This window comes from Lepus europaeus, chromosome 7 (assembly GCF_033115175.1).
Source record: "Lepus europaeus isolate LE1 chromosome 7, mLepTim1.pri, whole genome shotgun sequence".
In the NCBI taxonomy this organism is placed as follows: Eukaryota; Metazoa; Chordata; class Mammalia; order Lagomorpha; family Leporidae; genus Lepus; species Lepus europaeus.
The window spans coordinates 63,681,224-63,706,177 of record NC_084833.1 but is presented as its reverse complement, the minus strand read 5'-3'; the positions used below and the strand labels follow the sequence as shown (position 1 = coordinate 63,706,177).

General features: G+C 42.8%; 1 protein-coding gene across 1 annotated transcript in view; it reads right to left on the bottom strand.

Annotated features, from left to right (window-relative positions):
- The window catches only part of PPME1 (protein phosphatase methylesterase 1), an 82,328-nt gene that overhangs the window by 34,888 nt on the left and 22,486 nt on the right, over positions 1-24,954 (bottom strand). Inside the window, exons 2-5 of the mRNA XM_062196704.1 lie at positions 11,920-12,013; positions 11,305-11,397; positions 3,101-3,158; positions 2,127-2,178 (exon numbers count right to left, since the gene is read on the bottom strand). Of these exons, the coding sequence (XP_062052688.1) occupies positions 2,127-2,178; positions 3,101-3,158; positions 11,305-11,397; positions 11,920-12,013 (297 nt within the window). The remainder of the gene's footprint in view (positions 1-2,126; positions 2,179-3,100; positions 3,159-11,304; positions 11,398-11,919; positions 12,014-24,954) is intronic.

Here is a 24,954-nt window from a genome sequence, read left to right as displayed (position 1 = left end):
AAGCACATTAGGGGGCAGGTGCTGTGGTGTAGCGGGTAAAGCTGTCGCCTGCAGTGCCGGCATCTCAGAAGCGCACGGGTTTGAGTCCCAGCAGCTCTGCTTCCAATCCAGCTCTCTGCTGTGGCATGGGAAAGCAGTAGAAGATGGCCCAAGTTCTTGGGCCCCTGAACCTCCGTGGGAAGACCCAGAGGAAGCTCTTGGCTCCTGGCTTCAAATCAGAGCACAGCTCTGGCCATTGTAGCCAACTGAGGAATGAATCAGAGGATGGAAGACCTCCCTCTGTGTGTAACTCTGACTTTTAAATAAATTAATCTTTAAAAAAAAAAAACACATTAGATGTGATTTGGAGGACATATTTCAAAGAAGGATGAAAAAAACATGTTTGTGTTAAATATCAATCTGTAATTTTTAGAATAAAGCTCTCAAATAATTCTAATAAGATTTGAGTTGTTAATAGATAAGCGTAAACTAAAAAGATGCTATGGAAGACTAACTCCAGGTCTCCTTAAAACACACATTGAGTTGGAAGGATTTAATTATATCTGCTTAATGAAGGAAGGTATCATCTTCAACGTACCAACTTAATATTGTGTCTAAGCTTAGAAAAGTCCACTAACCCAGGGTAAGGGTGGTTATGATCAGTCACCTGATCATCTACCATAGGAGAGTTTATTCTTATTTAAGTATGTGGTTCCCAAACATAAATCATGGGACTAGCTACAATAGATTCCTTTATGGAGGTTTATCAAAATATAAATGTCTAAAATCTACTACTAGATGTACTAATTTAGTAGGTCTGGCCTAGGACATTTGTATTTTTAGTAACTTCTCAGGTGATTCTGATGAATAAGTAGGTTTGAGGCCCAATGTGTAAGCAGTTATTCTTTAATACTGTGTTTTCATCTACCTATATCTCTGAACAAAGAACATAGGCAGGATATCTAAAGAACATAATTTCAGGAGCCAGCATTGTGATGCCAGCATCCCATATGGGAACCAGTTTGTGTCCCAGCTGCTCCACATCCAATCCAGCTCCCTACTAATAGGCTGGGAAGACAGTGGAAGATGGCCCAAGTGCTTGGTTCCCTGCCATCCATGTGGGAGACCCAGATGAAGCTCCTAGCTCCTGGCTTGGGCCCAGCCCATCCCTGGCCATTGCAGCCATCTAGGGAGTGTATGAGCAGATGGAAGACCTGTATGTGTGTGTGCATATGTGTGTAACTCTAACTTTCAAATAAATTAATCTTTGCTCAAAAAAAGAACATACTTTCAAGGCCTCCTGCATACAACTATTTTTCCAAGTATGGGTTCTGGATAGATATGCAGATTACATTCAACTACACCAACAGAAAACTTTTCAAAAGCCAATATAAGCTAAACTGTCCATGAACAATTTTCAAGTGCTTCATGTGATGACCATCACATTGGATATACTAAGATGGAAAGGGCGAGTGTTGTGGCACAGTGGGTTAAGCTACCATTTGGGACACCCACATGCCATAAGCAGTGCCTAGGACTGAGTGCTGCCTCCACTTTCCATCCAGCTTCCTACTAACATACCTGGGAGGCAGCAGATAACGGCCCAAGTACTTGAGTCCCTCCCATCCACATGGGAAACCCAGATGGAGTTCCAGGCTCTTGGCTTCAGACTGCCCCAACCCCACCTGCTGTGGGCATTTGGGGAATGAACTAGCAGACTGGAAGATCTCTTTGTCACTCTGCCTTTCACATAAATAAATATAAATAAAATCTTTTTAAAGAAAGAAAGATGGGGGCCGGCGCTGTTGTGCGGCAGGTTAACGCCCTGGCCTGAAGCGCCAGCATCCCATATGGGTGCCAGTTTGAGACCTGGCTGCTCCACTTCCGATCCAGCTCTCTGCTATGGCCTGGGATAGCAGTAGAGGATGGCCCAAGTCCTTGGGCCCCTGCACCCGCATGGGAGACCCAGAGGAAGCTCCTGGCTCCTGGCTTCAAATCGGTGCAGCTCCAGCTGTTGCGGCCAGTTGAGGAGTGAACCGAAAAAAAATCTTCTCTGCATAAATTATCATCCAACATTCATACCAGGAGTGATAAAATTATTATTTATAATAGTGATGGGAGTCAAGTAAATAACACTTGTTACTTACTTTGCCATTGTTTCTGCAGACAGGTCTTCAGAATTCTTGACTTTTGTTTCACCTAAAAAGTAAACAGTTAAAAAATTAAATTTCCAAAGGTAAGAATTACAAAAGCAAGAGTATTTTTGAAAAACTTCTCACCTTTGGACAATAAAATCTGTAATTTTACATGATGGCTTTAGCGACAATTTCCCACACCAAGACAAACCTTTATGATCAGCCACTCTGTTACAGTTTGAACAGGATTTGGTGCCCCCAAATCACACAGATGTTAAGACCCTTAGGTCTACAGTAACAGCTAATGGATTAATGTTAATGAATTAAGAGTGGAGACCTGATCTAATTATGGCATCTGGGAGCTGGGTCTAGGGGGAGGTCTTTGGGTCACTGGGGTTTTGCCCTCAAAAGGCAAGGTTAAGGAAAGAGGTTTGGTTATATAAATGAACGTCCTTCCTGCCCCCTCCCTCCCTGCTTCCTTGCTCACCCTGTTAACCTTCCTCAGCAGACGACATACTAACAGATCCACCCAATCACAGACTGTGAACCTCCACACTGCAAGCTGAAATAAACCTTCCTCCTTCCTAAGAAGCTCCTCTCTTTGGTATTCTAACTAAAGTAACAGAAGGCTAATACATACACTATGAAAGATAATTACAGTAGCCTAGTAAAAATATACCCACATTCCCTACACATCAACAACATAAGAATTTGGTATTTTTAAAGATTTTGGTATCTTCTTAGCTTAAAAATACATATCATATTAAAATATATAATATACACATCTAAAATAGACATAAAGTAATTTTGCATATATAAATCACACATAATATTCATAAAAACAGGAAACTAAGACTTCTCCCAAAATACCCACATGGAGTAGATGGTTATTTTATGGCCACAATGAAATGTATAATACATAAGACTATTCAAAGTTGCTTAGTACTATGTCACTGAGTCAATGGCTAATTAAGAACTTCACTCACCATGACTTCGCAGATCCAAAGCCACAATTCTACATTGAACTCTACTAATGATTGCTGCCTAGGAAGAAAAGGAAAAATGGCAGTATGATACATCTGGGCTAACAAATTCTGCAAATCACCAATAACTATATTAAGTACATTTCCATCAGAATTCAAGGAATTCAAGAGGACACAAAGAAGACTTTCTACTTTTAAGTAAAATTAAAGAAAGATGATTCTGTGTTTTGGGGGGGCACATATTCTGATTCTGTCCCAACTTCAAAATATAGCAATCTCTGTTAAAACAGAAAGATGGAGAGGGTGAGTGTTGTGACACAGTGGGTTAAGCTGCCATTTGGGTCACCAACATCCCTTAAGCAGTGCCTAGGACTCCTTAAATCTAAACTCTTCCTAGCCTTTCCTGAAATATAGTCCAAGTATCTTTAAACACTGACCCTCTGAATCCTACCTATTATTTTTATCCATATTCCTCGGATATTCTTCCTTACTCTGGACAAAGAACCTCCTAGATAAGGACCATGAGTCAGTTTATATCTTAGCTCAGGGCAACATACAAATCTAACACTCAAATCATGAAATAACCCTGAAAGCAGTATAAGTCATGATGTCTACCATCAGCAAGAGTCACTTAAAAGAACTACAATAGTACATACAAACCTGTGACAGTTAAAAAGATACTGAATAAGAAATCATAATATCATGGGAGAGGTAAAATTTGGAGGCTTAACGATCATAATATATCACAATTAACTGTTCATAAAAGATCAGACTAGAATTGTCTTGTCTAACCCTCACATTTTATGAATAAGGAAACTGAAGGCAAAGAAAGGAAATTATTTGCCCAGGGTCATATAACCAGCAGGGAGGAAAAAAAAAAAACAACAACAACTAAAACCAAGATATATACCAATATAACAGTGAGCACATATCACAAAATGAGTCAAATTCTTGGGGCCGGTGTTGTGGCTTAGCAAGTAAAGCTGCTGCCTGCAATGCAGCATCCCATATGGGTGCTGGTTCAAGTTCCAGCTGCTCTACTTCCAATCCAGCTCTCTGCAAATGGCCTGGGAACGCAGCAGAAAATGGCTGAGGTGTTCTGGCACCTGCTACCCATGTAGGAGAACCGGGTGAGCTCCTGGCTTCAGCTTGGCTTAGCCCTGGCCATTATGACCATTTTGAGAGTAAATTAGCAGATGGAAGATCTCTGTCTCTCCCTAACTCTAACTTTCAAATAGATTTAAGTCATATTCTTAAATTAATTTTTTAAAAGATGATTCATTTATTTGAAAGGCAGAGTTACAGACAGGCAGAGGCAGAGGCAGAGAGAGAGGGGGGCGGTGTCTTCCATTCACTGGTTCATTCCCCAAAGGGCCACAATGGCTGAGGCTGACCCAATCTGAAGCCAGGAGCCTGGAGCTTCTTCCAATCTCCCACGTGGGTACAGGGGCCCAAGAAGCCATCTTCTGCTGCTTTCCCAGGCACATTAGCAGGGAGCTGGATCAGAAGACAAGTGGCTCTAACTTGAACTGGTGTCCATACGGGATGCAGGTTGCAGCTCTACCCAATATGCCACAGTGCTGGCCCCTTAAATTACACTTTCAAATCACCTAGAATCGAGTCTATTTCTACTTCTATTACCCTAATTAATGAATTCTTTTTTTATTTGAAAGGCAGAAATGACAGAGACAGACAATTTCCATCATTGGGTCACTCGTCAAATGTATACAACAGCCAGAGCTTGATCAGGCCTAAGACAGGAGACTGGAACTTGCTTGAACCATCACCTGTTGCTTCCCAAGGTACACAATGGAAGAAAGTTGGCATCAGGAACAGAGCTGTGACTTGAACCTAGGCACTCTAACCTGGGATGCAGATGCCCCAGACAGCATCTTTTTTTTTTTTTAACTTTTATTTAATTAATATAAATTTCCAAAATACAGCTTATGGATCACAATGGCTCCTCCCTCCCCAACTTCCCTCCCACCCGCAACCCTCCCCTTTCCCACTCCCTCTCCCCTTCCATTCACATCAAGACTCATTTTAAATTCTCTTTATATACAGAAGATCAGTTTAGTATATATCAAGTAAAGATTTCAACAGTTTGCACCCACATAGAAACACAACATGAAAAATACTGTTTGAGTACTAGTCATAGCATTAAATCACAATGTATAGCACATTAAGGACAGAGATCCCACATGAGGAGTAAGTGCACAGTGACTCCCGCTGTTGACTTTACAAATTGACACTCTTGTTTATGGCATCAGCAATCTCCCTATGCTCCAGTCATGAGTTCCCAAGGCTATGGAAGCCTTTTGAGTTCACCGACTCTTATCTTATTTAGACAAGGTCATAGTCAAAGTGGAAGTTCTCTCCTCCCTTCAGAGAAAGGTACCTCCTTCCTTGATGACCTATTGTTTCCACTGGGATCTCATTATTCACGGGGATCTTTCATTTAGGTTTTTTGTTTGTTTTTTTTTTTTTTTTTTTTTTTTTTTTTTTTTGACAGAGTGTCTTGGCTTTCCATTCCTGAAATACTCTCATGGGCTTTTCAGGCAGATCCGAATGCCTTTAGGGCTGATTCTGAGGCCAGAGTGCTGTTTAGGACAACCGCCATTCTATGAGCCAGACAGCATCTTAAGCACTCCTATGCCAAATGTCCAAACTAATGAATACCCTGTAAGGGAACAATGTACTAAAATTACACTATACTTCGCTGTTTGTTCCTGAAATCTATTTGTTAATTTAAAGGAGTTATTAAATGTATTATATTGTAGCATGAAGCCTTCAACATCAAAAACAAATCCCTATTTTAGAAGAAAAAATAAGTGGCAAAGACAGTGTCAAATTTGCTTGATTGCTAAGCATTAAAAAAAGCAAAACTTGGTTTATAAAACAGAAACAAAATACACACTTGAGAACAGTAATTCTCACAACCTTTAACTTGAAAGTAATGATTTACAATCCTATGTAGCAGTCAGAAAACACTGACAATAACAGATTTTTTATTCACTTATTTAACACATCTAAAAATCTGGCACCAACTGAGTACTGGGGTTATAGTTGTGAAAAATATCGGCAACACCCCTCAATCATGATATCTGCACTTCAGTGTGGCAGAGAAAGATTAGGAAAAATAAATAAGCAAAATAAATTCACAGAGTAAGACATGCTTTACAGTGAAAAAGTGTCAGAGCCTGTCCATTGCAATTGCTCCAGATTGTCTCCCAGAAGCACAACTTTGCATTTTCAGTTGAGTAAAAAACAACTATTTAAAAACTAGACAGTAGCAATAACAACTAATATTTACTAAATCTTATTATGTGTCAGTCACCAACCTAAGTGCATCAAATGAATTATATAACTTTCTCCTACAACTCTTTACTACTAAGATGAAATTATCACCATTTTATAGGTGAAGTCACTCTACTGTGAGATTAAGTAATTTGCCCAGGTTCAAAAGGCTGTTAAGCAACACAGCCAAGAGCCAAATCCAAGCAGCCTTTCTCCAGGTGGCTCTCAACCCTGCCTGTATTAACAGAATCACCTAGGGAACTTCAGGAACTATTACTTCACAGGTAGAACCCACCAGAAATTCTGATTTAAGTGAAGTAGGGTGGGGGCAGAGTTACCTATACATTTAGAGTTCTGGTGATTCTTTTTTTGACAGGCAGAGTTAGTGAGAGAGACAGAGAGAAAGGTCTTCCTTTACCATTGGTTCACCTCCAAAAAGGATGCTACAGCCGGCACATTGCACCGATCTGAAGCCAGGAGCCAGGTGCTTCCTCCTGGTCTCCCAAGCGAGTGCTGGGCCCAAGGACCTGGACCATCCTCCACTGCCTTCCCGGGCCACAGCAGAGAGCTGGGCTGGAAGAGGAGCAACCGGGACAGAATCCGGCGCCCCAACTGGGACTAGAACCCGGGGTGCTGGCGCACAGGCGGAGGATTAGCCTAGTGAGCTGCGGCGCGGGCCCAGAGTTCTGGTGATTCTAACATACAGCCAACGCAGAGATTCCCTAGCCCAATCCTAAACAGTAAGATATGGATAGTAATAACATGCTTCTGCAACACTTTCCAGAATAACACTTTCTGAAACACCAAATACCTCAGATAATCAGATTATCATCACGATAATAATTTCCTAGTAGGCAAGAAAGTATTAGCACATTTGCTTTTTAAGTTCTTATTTACTTAAGAGAGAGAAGGGGAGGGAGGGAAGGAGCGGGAGGGGAAGAAGAGAAGAGGGGAGGGGAAAAAAGGGGAGGAAAGGGGGAGAGAAGAGGGGAAGAAAGGAGGGAAGGAGGGAGGGGGGAGAGGAAGGAGAAGAGTAGAGGGGAGGGAGGGAGGAGAGAAAAGAGGGAAAGGGAGGAGACAAGAGAGGGAGAAGGGAGGTGGAAGAGACAAGGGGAGAGGAGGGGAGGAGAGAAGAAGGAAGGAGGAGAGGAGAGAGAAGAGAGCACTCTCATTTGCTGGTTCACTACCCAAATGCCTGCAGTGACTGGGGCAGGGCCAAGGCTGAAGCTAGGAGTCAGGAACCCGGAACCCAATCCAGGTCTCCCACATGGGTGGTAGCAACCCAAATATTTCACTCATCTCTGCTGCATCCCAGGATCTGCATAGTAAGAAGATGGAATCAAAATCCCAGGCAATCAGATATGGCATGAGCACATTTTAACCACTATGCCTGTGCCAGTGTTAGCACAATTTTTGTAGCTGAAAAATAGAACAAAAAACAAGTTCTGAAGGATTTATCACATACTGAACAAAGTGTGGAGAAACAGGTATCCTTACAAACATGTGAAATCCTCAAACTTAATATTCTTGGCCAATTTAATAAATATGAAGCTGTCTTTTTTTTTTAAGATTTATTTTACTTGAAAGTCACAGACAGAAAGGTACATACAGAGAGACCTCTTCCATCCACTGGTTCACTCGCCAAACGGCCCCATGGTCAGAGCTGGGCTGGTCTGAAGACAGGAGCCTCTTCTGTGTCTCCCATATTGGTGCAAGAGCCCAAGCACTTGGGCCACTCTCTGCTGCATTCCTAGCCACATTAGCAGGTAGCTGGATCAGAAGTAGAGCAGCCAGGACTTGAACTGACATCCATATGGGATGCCAGCACTGCAGATGGAGGCTTCTCCCATTATGCCACAGTGCCGGCCCCTATTTTACCTAGCATATGACTTTGTGGGTTTTTTAAAAAATGGATTAAAAAAGAGAGAAAGAGAGACTTTTTTATTTGAAAATCAGTGTTACAGAGTGAGAAAGAGCAACAGATCTTCCATCCACTAGTTCACTCCCCAGAGGCCTAAAATGGCCAAGGTTAGGCCACACCAAAGCCAGGAGATTCATCTGGGTCTCCCACATGGGTGGCAGGGGCCCAAACACTGGGGCCATTTCCTGCTACTTTTCCCACACCATTAGCAGGGAGCTAGATCAGAAGTAGAACAGCCAGGATAGGCACTACTTTTAACTGCTAGGTTAAACACCTGTCCCAGACACCTATTTTATAAGTGAAATTAGCTTAGTTTTCCTACTTGATGATTATTTACTGGTTTTGGCATTAGACTAATGCTACCCTCACAAATAAGTTGGGTAGCTTAAAGTAATAATAATATTCTAAGTAGTTGTTTTCATGATGGAAATCTTAAATAAACATTCTCCTCTGGAGAGAAATTAACACTCCTTAAGAAACTAATTATTTAGAATTGAGGAACATAAGAACAACCTCGTAGCTGATCTCCCTGCCTCCACTTGTGTCTCCTGCCCAATCAAGTCTCTGTATATCTATATTTAACTAGTATCTTGATTTTTTTTTTTTTTTTTTTTTTGGACAGGCAGAGTTAGACAGTGAGAGAGAGAGAGACAGAGAGAAAGGTCTATCCTTCCGTTGGTTCACCCCCCAAATGGCCACTACGGCCGGCGCACTGTGCTGATCCGAAGCTAGGAGCCAGGTGCTTCCTCCTGGTCTCCCATGCAGGTGCAGGGCCCAAGGACCTGGGCCATCCTCCACTACCTTCCCGGGCCACAGCAGAGAGCTGGACTGGAAGAGAAGCAAGCGGGACAGAATCCGGTGCCCCAACCTAGAACCTGGGGTGCCAGTGCCACAGGCGGAGGATTAACCTAGTGAGCCAAGGCGCCGGCCTTGATTTTTCTAAAGCTTTTTGATAGTTTCTCATTGCCTAAAATAGTGGTACTCAATTACAAATAAGTAAATGTACATAAAAATGCTCTCATCTCCCTAGAACTTTACAATCTAGATGTGTTTTCATACCCTCTCCCCAATTCTGATATGCCTAAATTAAGTGTAATATGAATGTGGGTGGGGGAAGAGTTGTGCTTAAAAACAATTTCCAGGGGCTGGCACTGTGGGTTAACGCCCTGGCCTGAAGCATTAGCTTCCCACATGGGCGCTGGCTCGAGCCTGGCTGCTCCACTTCCGATCCAGCTCTCTGCTGGGGCCTGAGAAAGCAATGGAAGACGGCCCAAGTCCTTGGGCCCCTGCACGCACGTGGGAAACCTGGAGGGGAGGAAGCTCCTGGATCCTGGCTTCGGATTGGCACAGCTCCGGCCGTTGTGGCCAATTGGGGAGTGAACCATCAGATGGAAGACCTCTTTCTCTCTCTGCCTCTCCTCTCTCTTGTGTAACTCTTTCAAATAAGTAAATAAATCTTTAAAAAAAAAAAAAAAAAACAGTTTTCTCTTGAGGCTAAAGTTGTGGCACAGGTTACAGAAGCACCTGCAATGTTGGCGTCCTATACTGGAGTTCAGGTTCAAGTCCTGGCTGCTCTGTTTCCAACCCAGTTCCCTGTTAACATTCCTAGGAAGGCAACGGAAGATGGTCCCATACTTGGGCCCCTGCCACCCATGTCAGAGAAAAGACTAGACTTCCCGGCTCTCAGCTTCAGCCTGGCTTAGCCCTGCCATTGTGGACATTTGGAAAGTGAACAATAATGTCTCTCTCTGCTTCACAAAAAAATAATTTTTAACTGTTAAGATACAGATCCAGGGCCCAGCAGTGTGAAGTGGCAGGTGAAGCTGCCACCTATGATGCAGCCTATACAGCGCCAGTCCCAGCTGTTCCATTTCCTCCTATCCAGCTCCCTACTAATAGCCTTGCAAAAGCAGCAGAAGATAACCCAAGTGCTTGGGCCCCTGCCACCCACACGGGAGACCCAGATGAGTCTCCTGGTTCCTGGTTTCAGCTTGGCCCTGCCCTAGCTGTTGAGGTCATCTGGAGAGTGAACCAGTAGATGGAAGATCTCTCTGTGACACCCCCCCCCCGTCTCTCAAATTCTAACTTTCAGATAAATAAATATTTTTTCAAAAACAGAAGACAAATACAAACCCTACCTTTTGAAAAGGCACAAATTCTACTCCCTTGATCCCAATGCACATATAAAGTACCCATATATACAAAATTTCCTAAACTTTTTGAAGGCACTACAGCCTTCTCCAGTTAAGAACCTTTGGTTTAAAGAATAGGTTATCTTAGCCTCCTGCTAATGGCCTGTGAAAGCAGCAGAAGATGGTCTAAGTACTTGACCCCCTGCCACCCATGTGAGAGACCTGGAAGAAACTCCTGGCTTCACAATGGCCTAGCCACAGCCATTGTGGCCATCTAGGGAGTGAACCAGAGAACAGAAGATATCTCTCTCTTTCTTTTCCTCTGTTTCAAAGAAATAAATCTTTAAAAATAAAATAGGTTATCTTAAGCCTCCCATGATAAATATTAGGAATATCTACATCCTTAACCTTCTTTGTTTTGTTTTTGTTTTTGTTTTTTAAGAATTATTTATTTAAAAGACACAGTTAAAAAGAGAGGTAGAGTCAGAGACAGAGAGGTCTTCCATTCCACTGGTTCACTCCTCAAATGACCGCAACAGCCAGAGCGAAGCTGATCTGAAGCCAGGAACCAGGAGCATCTTCCAGGTCTCCCATGCTGGTGCAGGGGCCCAAGGACTTGGGCCATCATGTACTGCTTTCCCAGGCCATAGCAGAGAGCTGGATCAGAAGAGGAGCAATTAGGGCTCAAACCAGCACCCCGTTGCAGGCTGGGGCTTTAACCCACTGTGCCACAGTGCCGGCCCCCCTTAACCTTCTTACACCAAGTAATATGAGTGTGCACAACAAGAATTTGGCTAGTTAAATCACCCATAAGTAAACAATGATTTTACTGACATCAGTTCCTACTATCAACTCACCGTGAACACAGCCCAGGACAGGGCAGAATGGCCTCCTCCATGCAGAAGGAGCAGGACTGGACCCTCTGAACCACTCTTGTAAACTCGAAAAGTGTATGAATAGTCAAAGATAACATACTTAAGTATTTGTTCATGGAAGTTACTAACTCAGTCATTATAATATTTACTAGAAACCTTAGGCAGCACAAAGCTATATGCAAAACTAAAGATTTCCAAATTCAAGAGAAACTTAAATAGATGTTTCTGAGATCCAACCTTCAATTTTTAAGGAACCAATAAAATATTTTCTTCAGTGAAAAAAAAATTATCCCCTTTGTCCTAATGACTAAACTCGTTCAACTCACTTGACTCTGGAAATCTCTCCCTGGGCCCTTAAGAGATATATCAGTTTCAGGAATTTTATAGTTTAAACATTTTATATTTTAATCATTTCCCCATGAATTAGACAATTACAGCCAAGAAAGACACTGGCATGGACTTAGAGGTCATATGCCATACTACACAAAGCACAGGTAGGGAATAAAATGAAACAGCCAAATAAAGAACATTTTTAGAAACTATACAAGACTTCTTAGGCATTGTAAGTTTGCCAAATAACCACTTTGCAAAGGATATATCTTTGCCAGTTTCATTCTCTACTTCCACATCTTCCATGGACTCAAAGTACTGACTCCAAGGAACAGGGGAAAAGTCTCGTTTTCTTCCAGGGCTGAGGGAACAAAAAGAGAGAGAGATTTCAAATAAAAAATAGTTATGCATTGAAAGATAAAATCTTGGTCAACAAATGCTAAACATAAATCTGAATGAAAATAGCAAGGGTATTTATTCTCTTAAAGATATAATGAGTTCATCACAAAGCATAACATTAAAAATGTGTTTAAATAAGTTCAAATGCGGATTGAAGAGTAAAAAATTTAAGGACTTTCCTAAGGTAGATTTTGCAATCTCTGGTTTAATGTCATTGATTTACAGCTAGAGTTTTATAAAAGGAGTAGAATCCCATATGAATTCAATTTTGACTTTAATTCAGATAGAGGTATGGTATAATACCAGTATCTTCACTCATCCAGGTGTAATTGCTAAATGTAAATTGGGTAAAGGCAAATGAGATAAATGTGTCTACATGTAAACTCTGGTACTCTTAACACCTTATATTCTATAAAAAAACTACTTGAGTTTGCAAACATGTTTTCATAAATTATCCACAAGAAAACAGTTCCACACTGCTTGAAAGTAACTAAGGTTGAAATCAGATATGTTATCTTATTTAGAAAATGTTGTCTTGGGGGCCGGCACTGTGGCTCACTTGGTTAATCCTCCACATGCGGCACCAGCATGTCATATGGGAGCCGGGTTCTAGTCCCGGTTGCTCCTCTTCCAGTCTAGCTCTCTGCTGTGGCCCAGAAAGGCAGTGGAGGGTGGCCCAAGTGCTTGGGCCCCTGCACCCGCATGGGAGACCAGGAAGAAACACTTGGCTCCTGGCTTTGGATTGGCACAGCTCCATCCGTTGCAGCCATTTGGGGGGTGAACCAACGGAAGGAAGACCTTTCTCTCTGTCTCTCTCTCTCACTGTCTATAACTCTACCTGGCAAATAAAAAAAAAATGTTGTCTTAATTTGCAGATTTCTAAAAGGTTATTTCAAAACATAAGTCAAGAAAATTAGCAGATGGAAAGCAAAAGCTATTAATCTAATTGACATAGAACTAGAATCTGATCCTCTGTTAAAGCAATGAGGTTTTTTTGCAATGCATATGTTAGTAAATATTTTAAAATCTGTTTAAAGCCTGCAGCACCTCCTTTTACCAGTTTTAACTGATGACACTCGGTCAGTTTTCTAGACAGCTCTCCAGTAAGCTATTTCTCTTCCCTAGTTCTGACTCTGTTAAAACTGCTCCAAAGTATGGGATATGATTCCATGCACTAGCTCTTAAATTTAAGGTTTTATTTCTGATTTTTGTAACAAAGAGACACAGATTTTGTGTTCTGTCTGGGATGGACAGTTTAGATTTTTATATCTTATAAAAGGGATGGCTAACATTTTCTGTAATGATATCATAGCCAAAAGGAGAGCTTAAATTACAATTTCACAGCTAGACTTACTTCACCATCGGCACAGTAAACAGGCAAAACTTCCCTTTCAGACCAAAAAAGGGAGAGAAAGTTTTAAAGTGAGGACATAGCTTTCTTCATGGGCATTGTCTACCTCACAGAAAAACCTCTATCAGAACATGCCTGTGACTACAGACTTCTAGTTTAGGTCACCAATGATTAGAGATAGGACTTGAGCACCCTGTTGACTTGCATCCTCTGGTCTGCTTTAACAAAAACCAGAAGGAAAAGACAGCTAGGCATCAGAAGCAATGTAAAGATAGGTGGCAGGCCAATTAAGGCTGCTCTGTACAGTGATCAGGCCAGTCCACTGCAGTGGCTTTCAATGTGAAAAGTCAGGGCTTCAGCAGAAGTCACCTTATGAAGAGCCCTGGCAGCTCTGCCAGCCAAGAGTTGGGTCACTGGAAATGGTACTGCCCCAGAGTCAAAGGACTTCAGGTCAGAATCACAGATCTTGTTTGTTGGCTCTAAGCTGAAAAGCCCTTCACTCAGCCCAGCTACCAAAGTAACCACCGCTGCTGAGGGGAGAGCCAAGTAGGGTCAGCAACACTGCGAGAAGAACTGTAAATTTCCTGTTAGATGTCACCTGCCTGTACCTGGCCGGCTCTCCTCCTAAGCCAGCTAGGTAACGGAAGTCAACAGAGTGTGTTCCCTAATGAGATTTACACCTTCCTTATGATGTACCCCATGTGAAGGGATAAGATAGGCCTGGGACTCAGAAGTGGCAAGGCCTTAAAGCCCATCTGATTATCAGGCCTCTTCTGTTAGTTTCTGTTTGCCTCTCAATTGGAAAACTTATTTGTGGCTTAGACAGCAGCTTTCTTAGATTCTCCAATGACTGTCCTCTGTTCTAGACTCTGTCTGGCCCACTTGGGGCCTCATTTCTCTCTAATCACAGCCTCTACTATAACATCAATGGCTCTACTCCCAACCTGTGTGTATTGATGGTCCTCTCCCCCCACTTAATGCTGTATGATTGCTCAGAATTTTCTCTACAGACAAACCCCTCTGCCCACAAGAGACAAGTGGCCTTTCTCCCAGTCTTTGTTGGGATCAGCTTCGCAGCCTCCCTCTCCTCAGCAGTGATCTCAGGAACAGCTTTGGGCCACAACGTTATCTCGACCAACTGACTCCAAAACAACTCCAACAGATACAAGAAGGGGTCGCTAGGTCCACTGAGACCTCAGCTGATGCCATTTGAGGTCTCCAAAGCCGTATCACCTCACTAACAGACTTGGTTCTACAGAATAGAAGAGCCTTAACAGTATTGTTATTATGTTAACCAATCAGGCCAGATAAAACCACATCCATCAGTTAGTCATTAGGGTCCAGAGATCCCCTCATTTCTTCTCCTCTATGAAATCCTCTTATTATTTGGTTAATGCCACTCTTAGGACTATTGGCTGCTATTCTCACCCTGTCTTTTATACTATCTCCAGGCGGTCAACCAAATGCTGCTACAGGAATATACTTAGCTCCTCACCCAGGAGATTGCAGCTTGAGACATCATCCCATGCCAGCAGAGAGTAACTAGTCACCCCATGTCAACAGGAAATAGCTCTAAAAACAGATCATTGTCCCTCCACCCCTCCTGGACTTTTGGAGCTGATGTAATTCCACACAACTCTTACTTTATAAAAAATAAAAGGGGGGAATGTTAGTAAAATGGTGCAGTCTTATCTGTGGTGCCATCTATGCCTTGGATGCCATCTTGCATGGGAGGCTTCAGTCCGAAGCCCCATGGCCCAGCCACACTGCTAATCCCTCACACTTTTTCATCCTTGTCATTTTTCAGCCAATCAACATACAATCTTAATGGAAAGTAAAATGGCAATACGAATACCTTAGATTTCTATGAATTTATTTTAAGAGTTGCTCCTAGATAAGCCAGCACTGTGGCAGTCGGTTAAGCTGCCGCCTGCAACACAGGCATCCCATATGGGCACCAGTTTGAGTCCCAACTGCTTCACTTCTGATCCAGTGCCCTACTAATGCTCCTGGAAAAGCAGCTGAAGATGGTTCAAGTGCTTGGGCCCCGGCACCCACAGAATGGGATGGAGTGCCAGGCTTCTGGCCATGGCTTGGTCCAGCCCCAGCCGTTATGGCCATTTAGGGAATGAACCAGGGGAAAGAAGATCAGATCTCTCTGCCTCTCTTTCTCCCTCTGTAACTGCTTTTCAAATTTTTAAAAAGGTGAGGGGTGGGGGGATGATGGTGCTGGGGTGTAGTAGGTTAACCCTCTGCCTGTGCTGTCGGCATCCATATGAGCGCCAGTTCGAATTCCAGCTGCTACACTTCTGATCCAGTCCCCTGCTAATGGCCTGGGAAAGGAGTGGAAGATGGTCCAAGCACTTGGGCCCCTGTACCCACATGGGAGACCTGGAAGAAGCTTCTGGCTCCTGGCTTTGGATCAGCCCAGCTCCAGCCGTTGCAGCCATCTGTGGAGTGAACCAGTGGATGGATGACCTCTCTCTGTAACTCTGCCTCTCAAATAAATCAACAAATCTTTTTTAAAAAATTGCTAAAACAGAAGTACAATGACTTATTTATTCAATGTAGCATTCTTCCTAACAGAAAAGAAACAACCTAAGTATCCATCACAGGCAAGTGGTTAAAAAAATGACAGAGAAGGGGCTGGCGCTATGGCGCAGCAGGTTAAAGCCCTGACCTGAACCGCCAGCATCCCATATGGGTGCCAGTTCAAGTCCCAGCTGCTCTTCTTCCAATCCAGCTCTCTACTATGGCCGGGGATAGCAGTAGAAGATGGCCCAAGTCCTTGGGCCCCTGCACCAGTGTGGGAGACCCGGAAGAAGCTCCTGGCTCCTAGCTTCGGATCAGCTCAGCTCTGGCCATTGCAGCCATCTGAGGAGTGAACCATCGTATGGAAGACCTCTCTCTCTGTCTCTACCTCTCTCTTTTACTCCTTCAAATAAAATAAAATAAATCTATTAAAAAAAGACAGAGAAATACTATGATTTATATTAGAAGGAATAAATCATTTAATGATAAAATTCTTTATATATAGATATACAGTAACTCCAAGACACATCATTAAGTAGTGTTAGGTAGAAAGACAAACCAGTGAACAGGATGCATATAGTACCACTTGTTTAAACTTGATATAGAACTGATAATATATGTTTCAACTATCTCTGGAAGGATACTATTATAATATTGATCATATTCTGGGAGAAGAAGTATGACCTGGAAATAAAAGGACATTTTTTTAAATACAGTCCTTCTCTATCTTTTTTTTCAACCATGATTATTAAAAAATATAAAATCATTTCAAAACAATGTTATAAAAATGAACAAATGTCTATTTGCAAGTTACGACTTCAATCCTGGATGGGAAACAGGAAAGAAACCTTAAGTCTCTCCCTATTTCCACACCTATTCTTCTTTGTAATAGTGGAAGAAATTCAAGAATATATCAGTAAAACATTATCTCTTACCAGACATATATGCCATTGGGCTGAATGGAGGATATCTATAAATTGTAAGCTTAATACAAAAGCACTCTTGGACAACTACAGTGCTAGAAAGAATTACAACGGAGCAGAGTTGGGTAGCCAGGGATGTATTTTTTTCAAAAGTGAAGCCTTACTATATTGAATGTCTATTCTGTCTCAGGCTTGAGTTAGGTCAGTAGTTTTCAACCTCTGTAACAATAAAATCCCCTAAGAACTAGAGATTGGCCACTTTATTCAAGGTGATATGGCCATAGGCCACCTGGGGAACTCCAAGAAATACTGACTCTTAAGTCTTAGTCCCTAAAAACTTGTGGTGATAGGGTGGGAAACATCCAGCTCGTGGGCCACATAAAGGCTATGCAATCATTTGGTCTGGCCCTCCTCCCAAGGCAACCACAAGTGGGACTTGAATTCAAAAAATTTATAGCAGGCTAATTTTTAAGTTGATAAATTTGCATGGCCCATGAATGATGTCATAAATATCCATGTGGTCCGTAACAGATAAAAGGTTCCCCACCCCTGGTGATGTACAGCCTGGGCATTGAGATTGTTTTAAGTTTCCCAAGTTGAAAGAGAGGTGCTAGAACATAAAAGTAAAGTACATGACTATAAAGGAAACAGAAAATCTACCATTTCCCTATTCCCTGCAAGTTCCTAACACTTGAAGTATAGGCTTGGTCAAATTATTCAAATTCTTGCTGCTTGGACTGTAGTGACTAAATAATATGTATTTTAAAGATTCTAATATACCTGACATTTGCTCATTAACAGAAAATCCTCAATAATGGATAATCCTGTCTAAACGCAGAAAAAATATCTCTTTGGAAGTAAACTGCAACACAGGCCTGGATCCCTGTTTGTTTTGTTTTCTGGTTGCACTTGAATTCTAACAGGGAAACTAAAAGCAGAACTTCTAGTTCTACTTACTCATCAGCCACTCACAAATCCACCCATGCATACAATAAGTGGAGTATAACACAACATGACATGTCAAACATGCTGTAAGGGATTCTAACGATCCATGCATGAATTTTTGATATCTAGACCTAGGATATCATCATAGTAATAGTACTTAATGATTACTGTTTACAACAGTGAGTTACTATGCCAAATACTACTGGCATGATTGATTTAATATTACAAAACTCTGAATTACTTTGATTCTCATTTCACAGATGAAAAAAACAGATTTAAAGAAAGTAACTTGCCTACTGTCATACAACTATTCCATGGCAGTAATAAAATTCAAATACAGTTCCATCACTCTCCAAACCTTCAGCTGTTTATTTCAATGCTATATACCACTTCAAATTATGCTTCTGAAAAGTAGTAAAGGCTTTAGTGGACATATCAGAGGCTTCCTTAACAGAATGTAAATATGGATGACTTTCCAGTGCCACTGGAACTTTCCAAGTTGGCCAACCACCAGTTAAAGAAAAATTACTTCCTATAAAAAGATAGTATTTGGGGCTAGCATTGTGGCACTGTGGGTAAAGCTGAAGCCTGCAATGCCAGCATCCTATATGGGCACTGGTTTGAGTCCCAGGTGCTCCACTTAAGATCCAGCTCCCTGCCTGGCTCCTGGCTTCAACCTGGCCCAGCAGATACAAAATCTCTTTCTCGCCCTCTCTCTGTAATTCTGACTTTCAAATAAATAAATAAATCTTTTTTTTTTTTTTTTTAAGGATTTATTTGAAAGAAGAGTTACAGAGAGAGGTAGAGGGGAGGTGGGGGGGTGGGAGGGAGGTTCTTTCATTCTACTTGTTCACTCCCCAAATGACCACAACAGCCAGAGCTGAGCCGATCTGAAGCCAGGAGCTTCTTCCGGGTTTCCCACACGGGTGCAGGAGCCCAAGGAGTTGGGCCATCTTCTACCACTTTCCCAGGCCGGATTCTATCCCGGTTGCTCTTCTTCCAGTCCAGCTCTCTGCTGTGGCCCGGGAGTGCAGTGGAGGATGGCCCAAGTGCTTGGGCCCTGCACTCCATGGGAGACTAAGAGAAGTACCTGGCTCCTGTCATCGGATCAGTGCAGTGCGCCGGCTGCGGCAGCCATTGTGGGGTGAACCAAAGGTAAAGGAAGACCTTTCTCTATGTCTCTCTCTCTCTCACTGTCCACTCTGCCTGTCAAAAAATTAAAAAATAAAAAATAAAAAAAGAAATTAAAAACAAAAGAAGTATACATAAAGTGTTATGAATGCTCAAAGGCGGTTCAACTTAGGGAATAAAGAGAAATTTCAAAGAAAAAAATAGCATTTACGCTAGGTGTGGTAGAACAGGAAGAACTTGGACTCCTAGAAATATAGAGGGATAAGACAGACACTTCAGGTAGAGAAATGAGCATAAATCATGATCTAATAGAGTGGCTACATGGGGACACTGAAAAAACAAACAGGTAAGTGGAATGAGGCAGAAATAAGTAGAGCAATTTTGAAAAGCTAAAAGTGACACAACTCAAAGTAGGTAGTGGAGAAACAATGCTGTTATAATAAATTGGAGAACATATATCCTTTTTCTATTTGTGTGTGTGATCTTTTGGAGGAGCCCAAAGTCAGACAGGGTTTAGATGGTATCACAGAAAGTGAGGAGCTAATAAAAAGCATGGATGAAAAGTATAAGGAAAGATCAATTTGATGAATAGTTTGCTTCTAGGGGGAAAAATGCATTGCAATAACATCGATAGCAAGGAACAGGAGCCTAGACTGGCAATGGAATTTAAAAGAAGGAAAACACAGGCCAGCACTGTGGCTCACTAGGCTAATCCTCTGCCTGTGGCACCGGCACTCCAGGTTCTAGTCCCGGTTGGGGCACCGGGTTCTGTGCCAGTTGTTGTTCTTCCAGTCCAGCTCTCTGCTGTGGCCTGGGAAGGCAGTGGAGGATGACCCAAGGGCTTGGGTCCCGCACCCGCATGGGAGACCAGGAGGAAGCACCTGGCTCCGGATCAGCACAGCGCGCCGGCCGTGGCGGCCATTTAGGGGGCGAACCAAGGGAAGGAAGACCTTTCTCTCTGTCTCTCTCTCACTGTCTCACTGTCTAACTCTGCCTGTAAAAAAAAAAAAAAAAAGAAGGAAAACATAAAGACATTTCAAAAAGCAATGGAGGGAACAGCACTGTGGTGCAGTAGATAAGTCCACCTGCAATGCCATCCATTATGGGCACTAGATTGAGTCCCGGCTACTTCACTTCTGATCCAGCTCCCTGCTAATGTGCCTGGAGAAAGCAACAGAAGGTGGCCCAAGTGCTTGGGCCCCTGAAATTCATGTGAGAGACCCAGATGAAGGTCCCAGCTCCTGGCTTCGGCCTGGCCCAGCCCTGGCTGTTGCGGATATTTAGGGAGTGAACCAGTGAAGGAATTGATCTCTGTCTTCTCCTTTTCTATGTAACTCTGCCTTTCAAATCAATCAATCTAAAAAACAAAACAAAACAAAAAAGCAATCAACAAATCTTAAGAAAGTTCAAGATACAGAAAAATGACTGACAGTAGGAATCAAAATTAATTCTAAAGTTCCAAACTAACAGACAGATTAAATCCTATACTTTGTGTGTGTGTTTGTGTTTGTGTGTGTGCGTGTGTGCGTGTGTGTGTGTGTTTAGTGGAAAGTAAAAGTAGTAAAGTTTATTAGGGTAGGGACATCCATAAGGACGGATGGGCACCTCTCCAGACAGGACCTGAGAGAGAGTGCAGTCGCTCAGACTGGGGTGGGGTGGGGAGCAAGGTTATAATGGTTGAGTGAAGAGATTACACCTGGCCAGGCAGGCAGGCGGCTCAGCAGAGAGGCAGAGGGCTGAGCGCCAAGTCCTATACTTTGTAAATAAAAATCTACCTTGGTAGGTAACTATATACAATGTTTTTTATGTCAGAAAAAAATTAATTTTTTTCTAAAGATTTATTTATTTATTTGAGAGGTAGCATTACAAAGAGAGGGAGAGACAGGGAGAAAGGTCTTCCATCCACTGGTACATTCCCTAAACAGTCACAAAGGCCATCTGAAGCCAGGAGCTTCTTCTGGGTCTCCCAAATGGGTGCAGTGGCCCAAGTACCTGGGCTATCTTTGACTGTTTTCCCAGGCTTTGGCAGAGAGGTGGATGGGAAGAGGAGCAACTGGGACACAAACCAGCACCCATATGGAATGCCAGCACCGTAGGCAGAGGCTTAGCCTACAGCACCACAGAGCTGGCCCCCAAAATTAATTTCAAATCTAACAAAATAAATGCTAATTTGGAGTCTGGCAGAGACAGAACAAATTAGTGCTATGAGAAACATGAAAGAAAGATAGCTTCTGCCTAAATCATGTCAATCAAACATGTTCACAAACCCTTTGGTATTAGCGCAATCATGTTCAGACTTTCATGAAATATGAAAATTCAATCCAGAAAAAAATGCATGTACATATACTTTGCTAAAGATTATAAGTGACTTTAAGAATTCTATCTACAAGCCGGCGCCATGGCTTAACAGGCTAATCCTCCGCCTTGCGGCGCCGGCACACTGGGTTCTAGTCCCGGTCGGGGCACCGATCCTGTCCCGGTTGCCCCTCTTCCAGGCCAGCTCTCTGCTGTGGCCAGGGAGTGCAGGGGAGGATGGCCCAAGTTCTTGGGCCCTGCACCCCATGGGAGACCAGGAGAAGCACCTGGCTCCTGCCATCGGATCAGCGCGGTGTGCCGGCCGCAGCGCGCTACCGCGGAGGCCATTGGAGCGTGAACCAATGGCAAAAAGGAAGACCTTTCTCTCTATCTCCCTCTACTGTCCACTCTGCCTGTCAAAAAAAAAAAAAGAAATCTATCTACGAATCCCAAATTAAGAGCTCTTAGCTTATACTTTGACCATAACAATCTATTTCTAGCAGAAAGAGGAAAATAAAAAAGGAACCATGAACACTCAGTAATTTCTAAATCTATTTTCCATTTGCTTCTAAGGCTTACTTTCATGATCAGTTCTGCCTTTATTAACTATGTTGACTTTGGGCAAGTCATATAACTTCTCTGAATTTCTTCATATCAGATGTGGTTATGTTAGCAATTTTATTGGTGCTTTATGAATATTAAAGTAGCCCTCTCATCCATTAATTACTCTCAAATTAGTCTGTTCTATTTTTATCATAGAACTAATCATTTAAGGGCTGGCACTGTAGTGCAGTGGGTAAAGCCAGAGTCCCTGCTACTCCACTTCCTATTCAGCTCTCTGCTATGGCCTGGGAAAGCAATGAAAGATGGCCCAAGTCCTTGGGCCCCTGCACCCGAGTGGGAGACCTAGAAGAAGCTCCTGGCTCCTAGTTTCAGATCAGCACAGTTCCAGCTGTTGCAGCCAATTGGGGAACGAAGCAGTGGATGGAAGACTCCCCCCCCCCCCCTTTTCTCTCTCTCTCTCTCTCTAACTCTGGCTTTCAAATAAATAAATCTTTAAAAAAATAATTTCCTAAAATTTTGTGTATTTATTATCCTTCAGTTATCCCACCTAATTTGCCACTAACGTGAGATCCATGACATCAAGAACACCCTACATTTGTTCAATGCAGTTAATATATTCCGAGAGTGTGAGGCATCTGATGACAAATATGTTGACAGTATGACATGTACAAAGCACTTAGCTTGATGTCAATAAATTTTTATTATTACCATCATTAAATGACTTTTAATAAACATAATCCCCCTTACTTAATCCTAATAAAGTTTCCAGTAAAAGAAATTGGGACACTACAAAACTGCAGTAATTAAGAACATGATACACCAGTGAATCATTGGATGCAAGATCTCTGTCTCTCTCTCCCTCCCTTTCTAACTCTGCCTTTCAAATATCTTCAAAATACAATAAACTGGGGCTGGTGATGTGGTGTAGCAGGTTAAGCCGCCATCTGTAGCACTGGCATCCCATATGGGCACCTGTTCGAGTCCCAGCTGCTCCAGTTCCAATCCAGCTCACCGCTAATGTACCTGGGAAAGCAACAAAGAATGGCCCCAGTGCTTGGGCCCCTGCATCCACATGAAAGTCCTGGAAGAAGCTCCTGGCTCCTGGCTTTGGCCTGGCCCACTCCTGGCTATTACAGCCACTTGGGGAGTGAACCAGCAGATGGAAGATCTCGCTCTTCTCTCTCTTCCTCTCCCTCTCTCATTGTAACTGACTTTCAGATAAATAATAAATCTTAAAAAAACAAAAACCAAAAAAAAAAATTAAACTTAAAAAAAAATAATACATTGGGTCTCTCCTGATAACTCAGGATAATCTCTTTAATTATCAATCTTAACTCCATCTGTAGATTTAACTCTCCTCTGCTGTGTAAAATAAAATTTTCATAGGTTCTAGGAATTAGGACAATAGCATCTTTGGGCCACTGTTATTACACCTGCTATCAGTTTTTTGTTTTTGTTTTTTTTTTTTTTTTTTTTTTTTGACAGGCAGAGTGGACAGTGAGAGAGAGACAGAGAGAAAGGTCTTCCTTTTTTTTGCTGTTGGTTCACCCTCCAATGGCCGCCGCGGTAGCGCGCTGCGGCCGGTGCACCGCACTGATCCGGTGGCAGGAGCCAGGTGCTTCTCCTGGTCTCCCATGGGGTGCAGGGCCCAAGGACTTGGGCCATCCTCCCCTGCACTCCCTGGCCACAGCAGAGAGCTGGCCTGGAAGAGGGGCAACCGGGACAGGATCGGTGCCCCGACCGGGACTAGAACCCAGTGTGCCAGCGCCGCAAGGCAGAGGATTAGCCTAGTGAGCCACAGCGCCGGCCCTGCTATCGGTTTTTAAGATCTTTCCATTCTTTCAGAAAAACAGCAGATTATAATTAAATTTAAGACTTTTATATTAAGTACCTATGCTAAATATCTAGGGCAAAATCATAAGAAGTCCACTTGAAAATCATGAAAAATGGGGCCGGCGTTGTGGCACGTGGGTTAACACCTGGCCTGAAGCGCTGGCACCCCATATGGGCACTGGTTTGAGACCCAGCTGCTCCAATTCCTGTCCAGCTCTCTGCTATGGCCCAGGAAAGCAGTGGAAAATGGCCCACTTGGGCCCCTGTACCCATGTGGGAGACCCGGAAGAAGCTCCTGGCTCCTGGCTTCGGATCAGCGCAGCTCTGGCCGTTGCGGCCATTTGGAGAGTGAACCATCGGATGGAAGACCTCTCTCTTTCTCTCCCCCTCTCTCTCTCTGCCTCTCCTCTCTCTCTCTCTAACTCTGACTTTCAAATAAAATAAATAAATCTTTTAAAAACATCATGAAAAACAAGTTAGCTGAGGTAGAACAGGTCAAATCACAAAAACTAGTTTATTTCTCTGTATTTGCAATGAATACTCCAAAAATGAAATTAAGAACAATTCAATCTATAACAGCATTGACAGTAAAATACTTAGTAATAAATATAACCAAAGAAATGGACAACTTATATACTGAAAACTATACAACACTGCTGAAGAAATTAAAGAAGACATAAAAGGAAAAACTTCCCATTTTTAATGTTAAGACAGTAATACTCCCCAAATGGATCTTCAGACTCTAAGCAATGTCAATGAAAATTAAAGTTGGCTTCTTTGAAGAAACTGACAAGTTGATCCTACAATTCATATGGATCTGTAATAGTTTAAACAGTTGTTTTAAAAAAAGAACAAAGTGAGAGGTCATACAAACTCCCTAAAAAGCTATAGTACTCAAAAGACAGTGTAGTACTGGTATCCAGCTAGATATATAAATCAATGGTAGCCGGCGCCGTGGCTTAACAGGCTAATCCTCCGCCTTGTGGTGCCACCACACCAGGTTCTAGTCCCGGTCGGGGTGCTGGATTCTATCCCGGTTGCCCCTCTTCCAGGCCAGCTCTCTGCTATGGCCCAGGAAGGCAGTGGAGGATGGCCCAAGTGCTTGGGCCCTGCACCCGCAAGGGAGACCAGGAGAAGCACCTGGCTCCTGGCTTTGGATCAGCGAGATGCGCCAGCCACAGCGGCCATTGGAGGGTGAACCAATGGCAAAAAGGAAGACCTTTCTCTCTGTCTCTCTCTCTCACTATCCACTCTGCCTGTCAAAAAACAAACAAACAAACAAAAAACAAATAAATCAATGGTATAGGGTTGGCACTGTGGCGCAGCAGG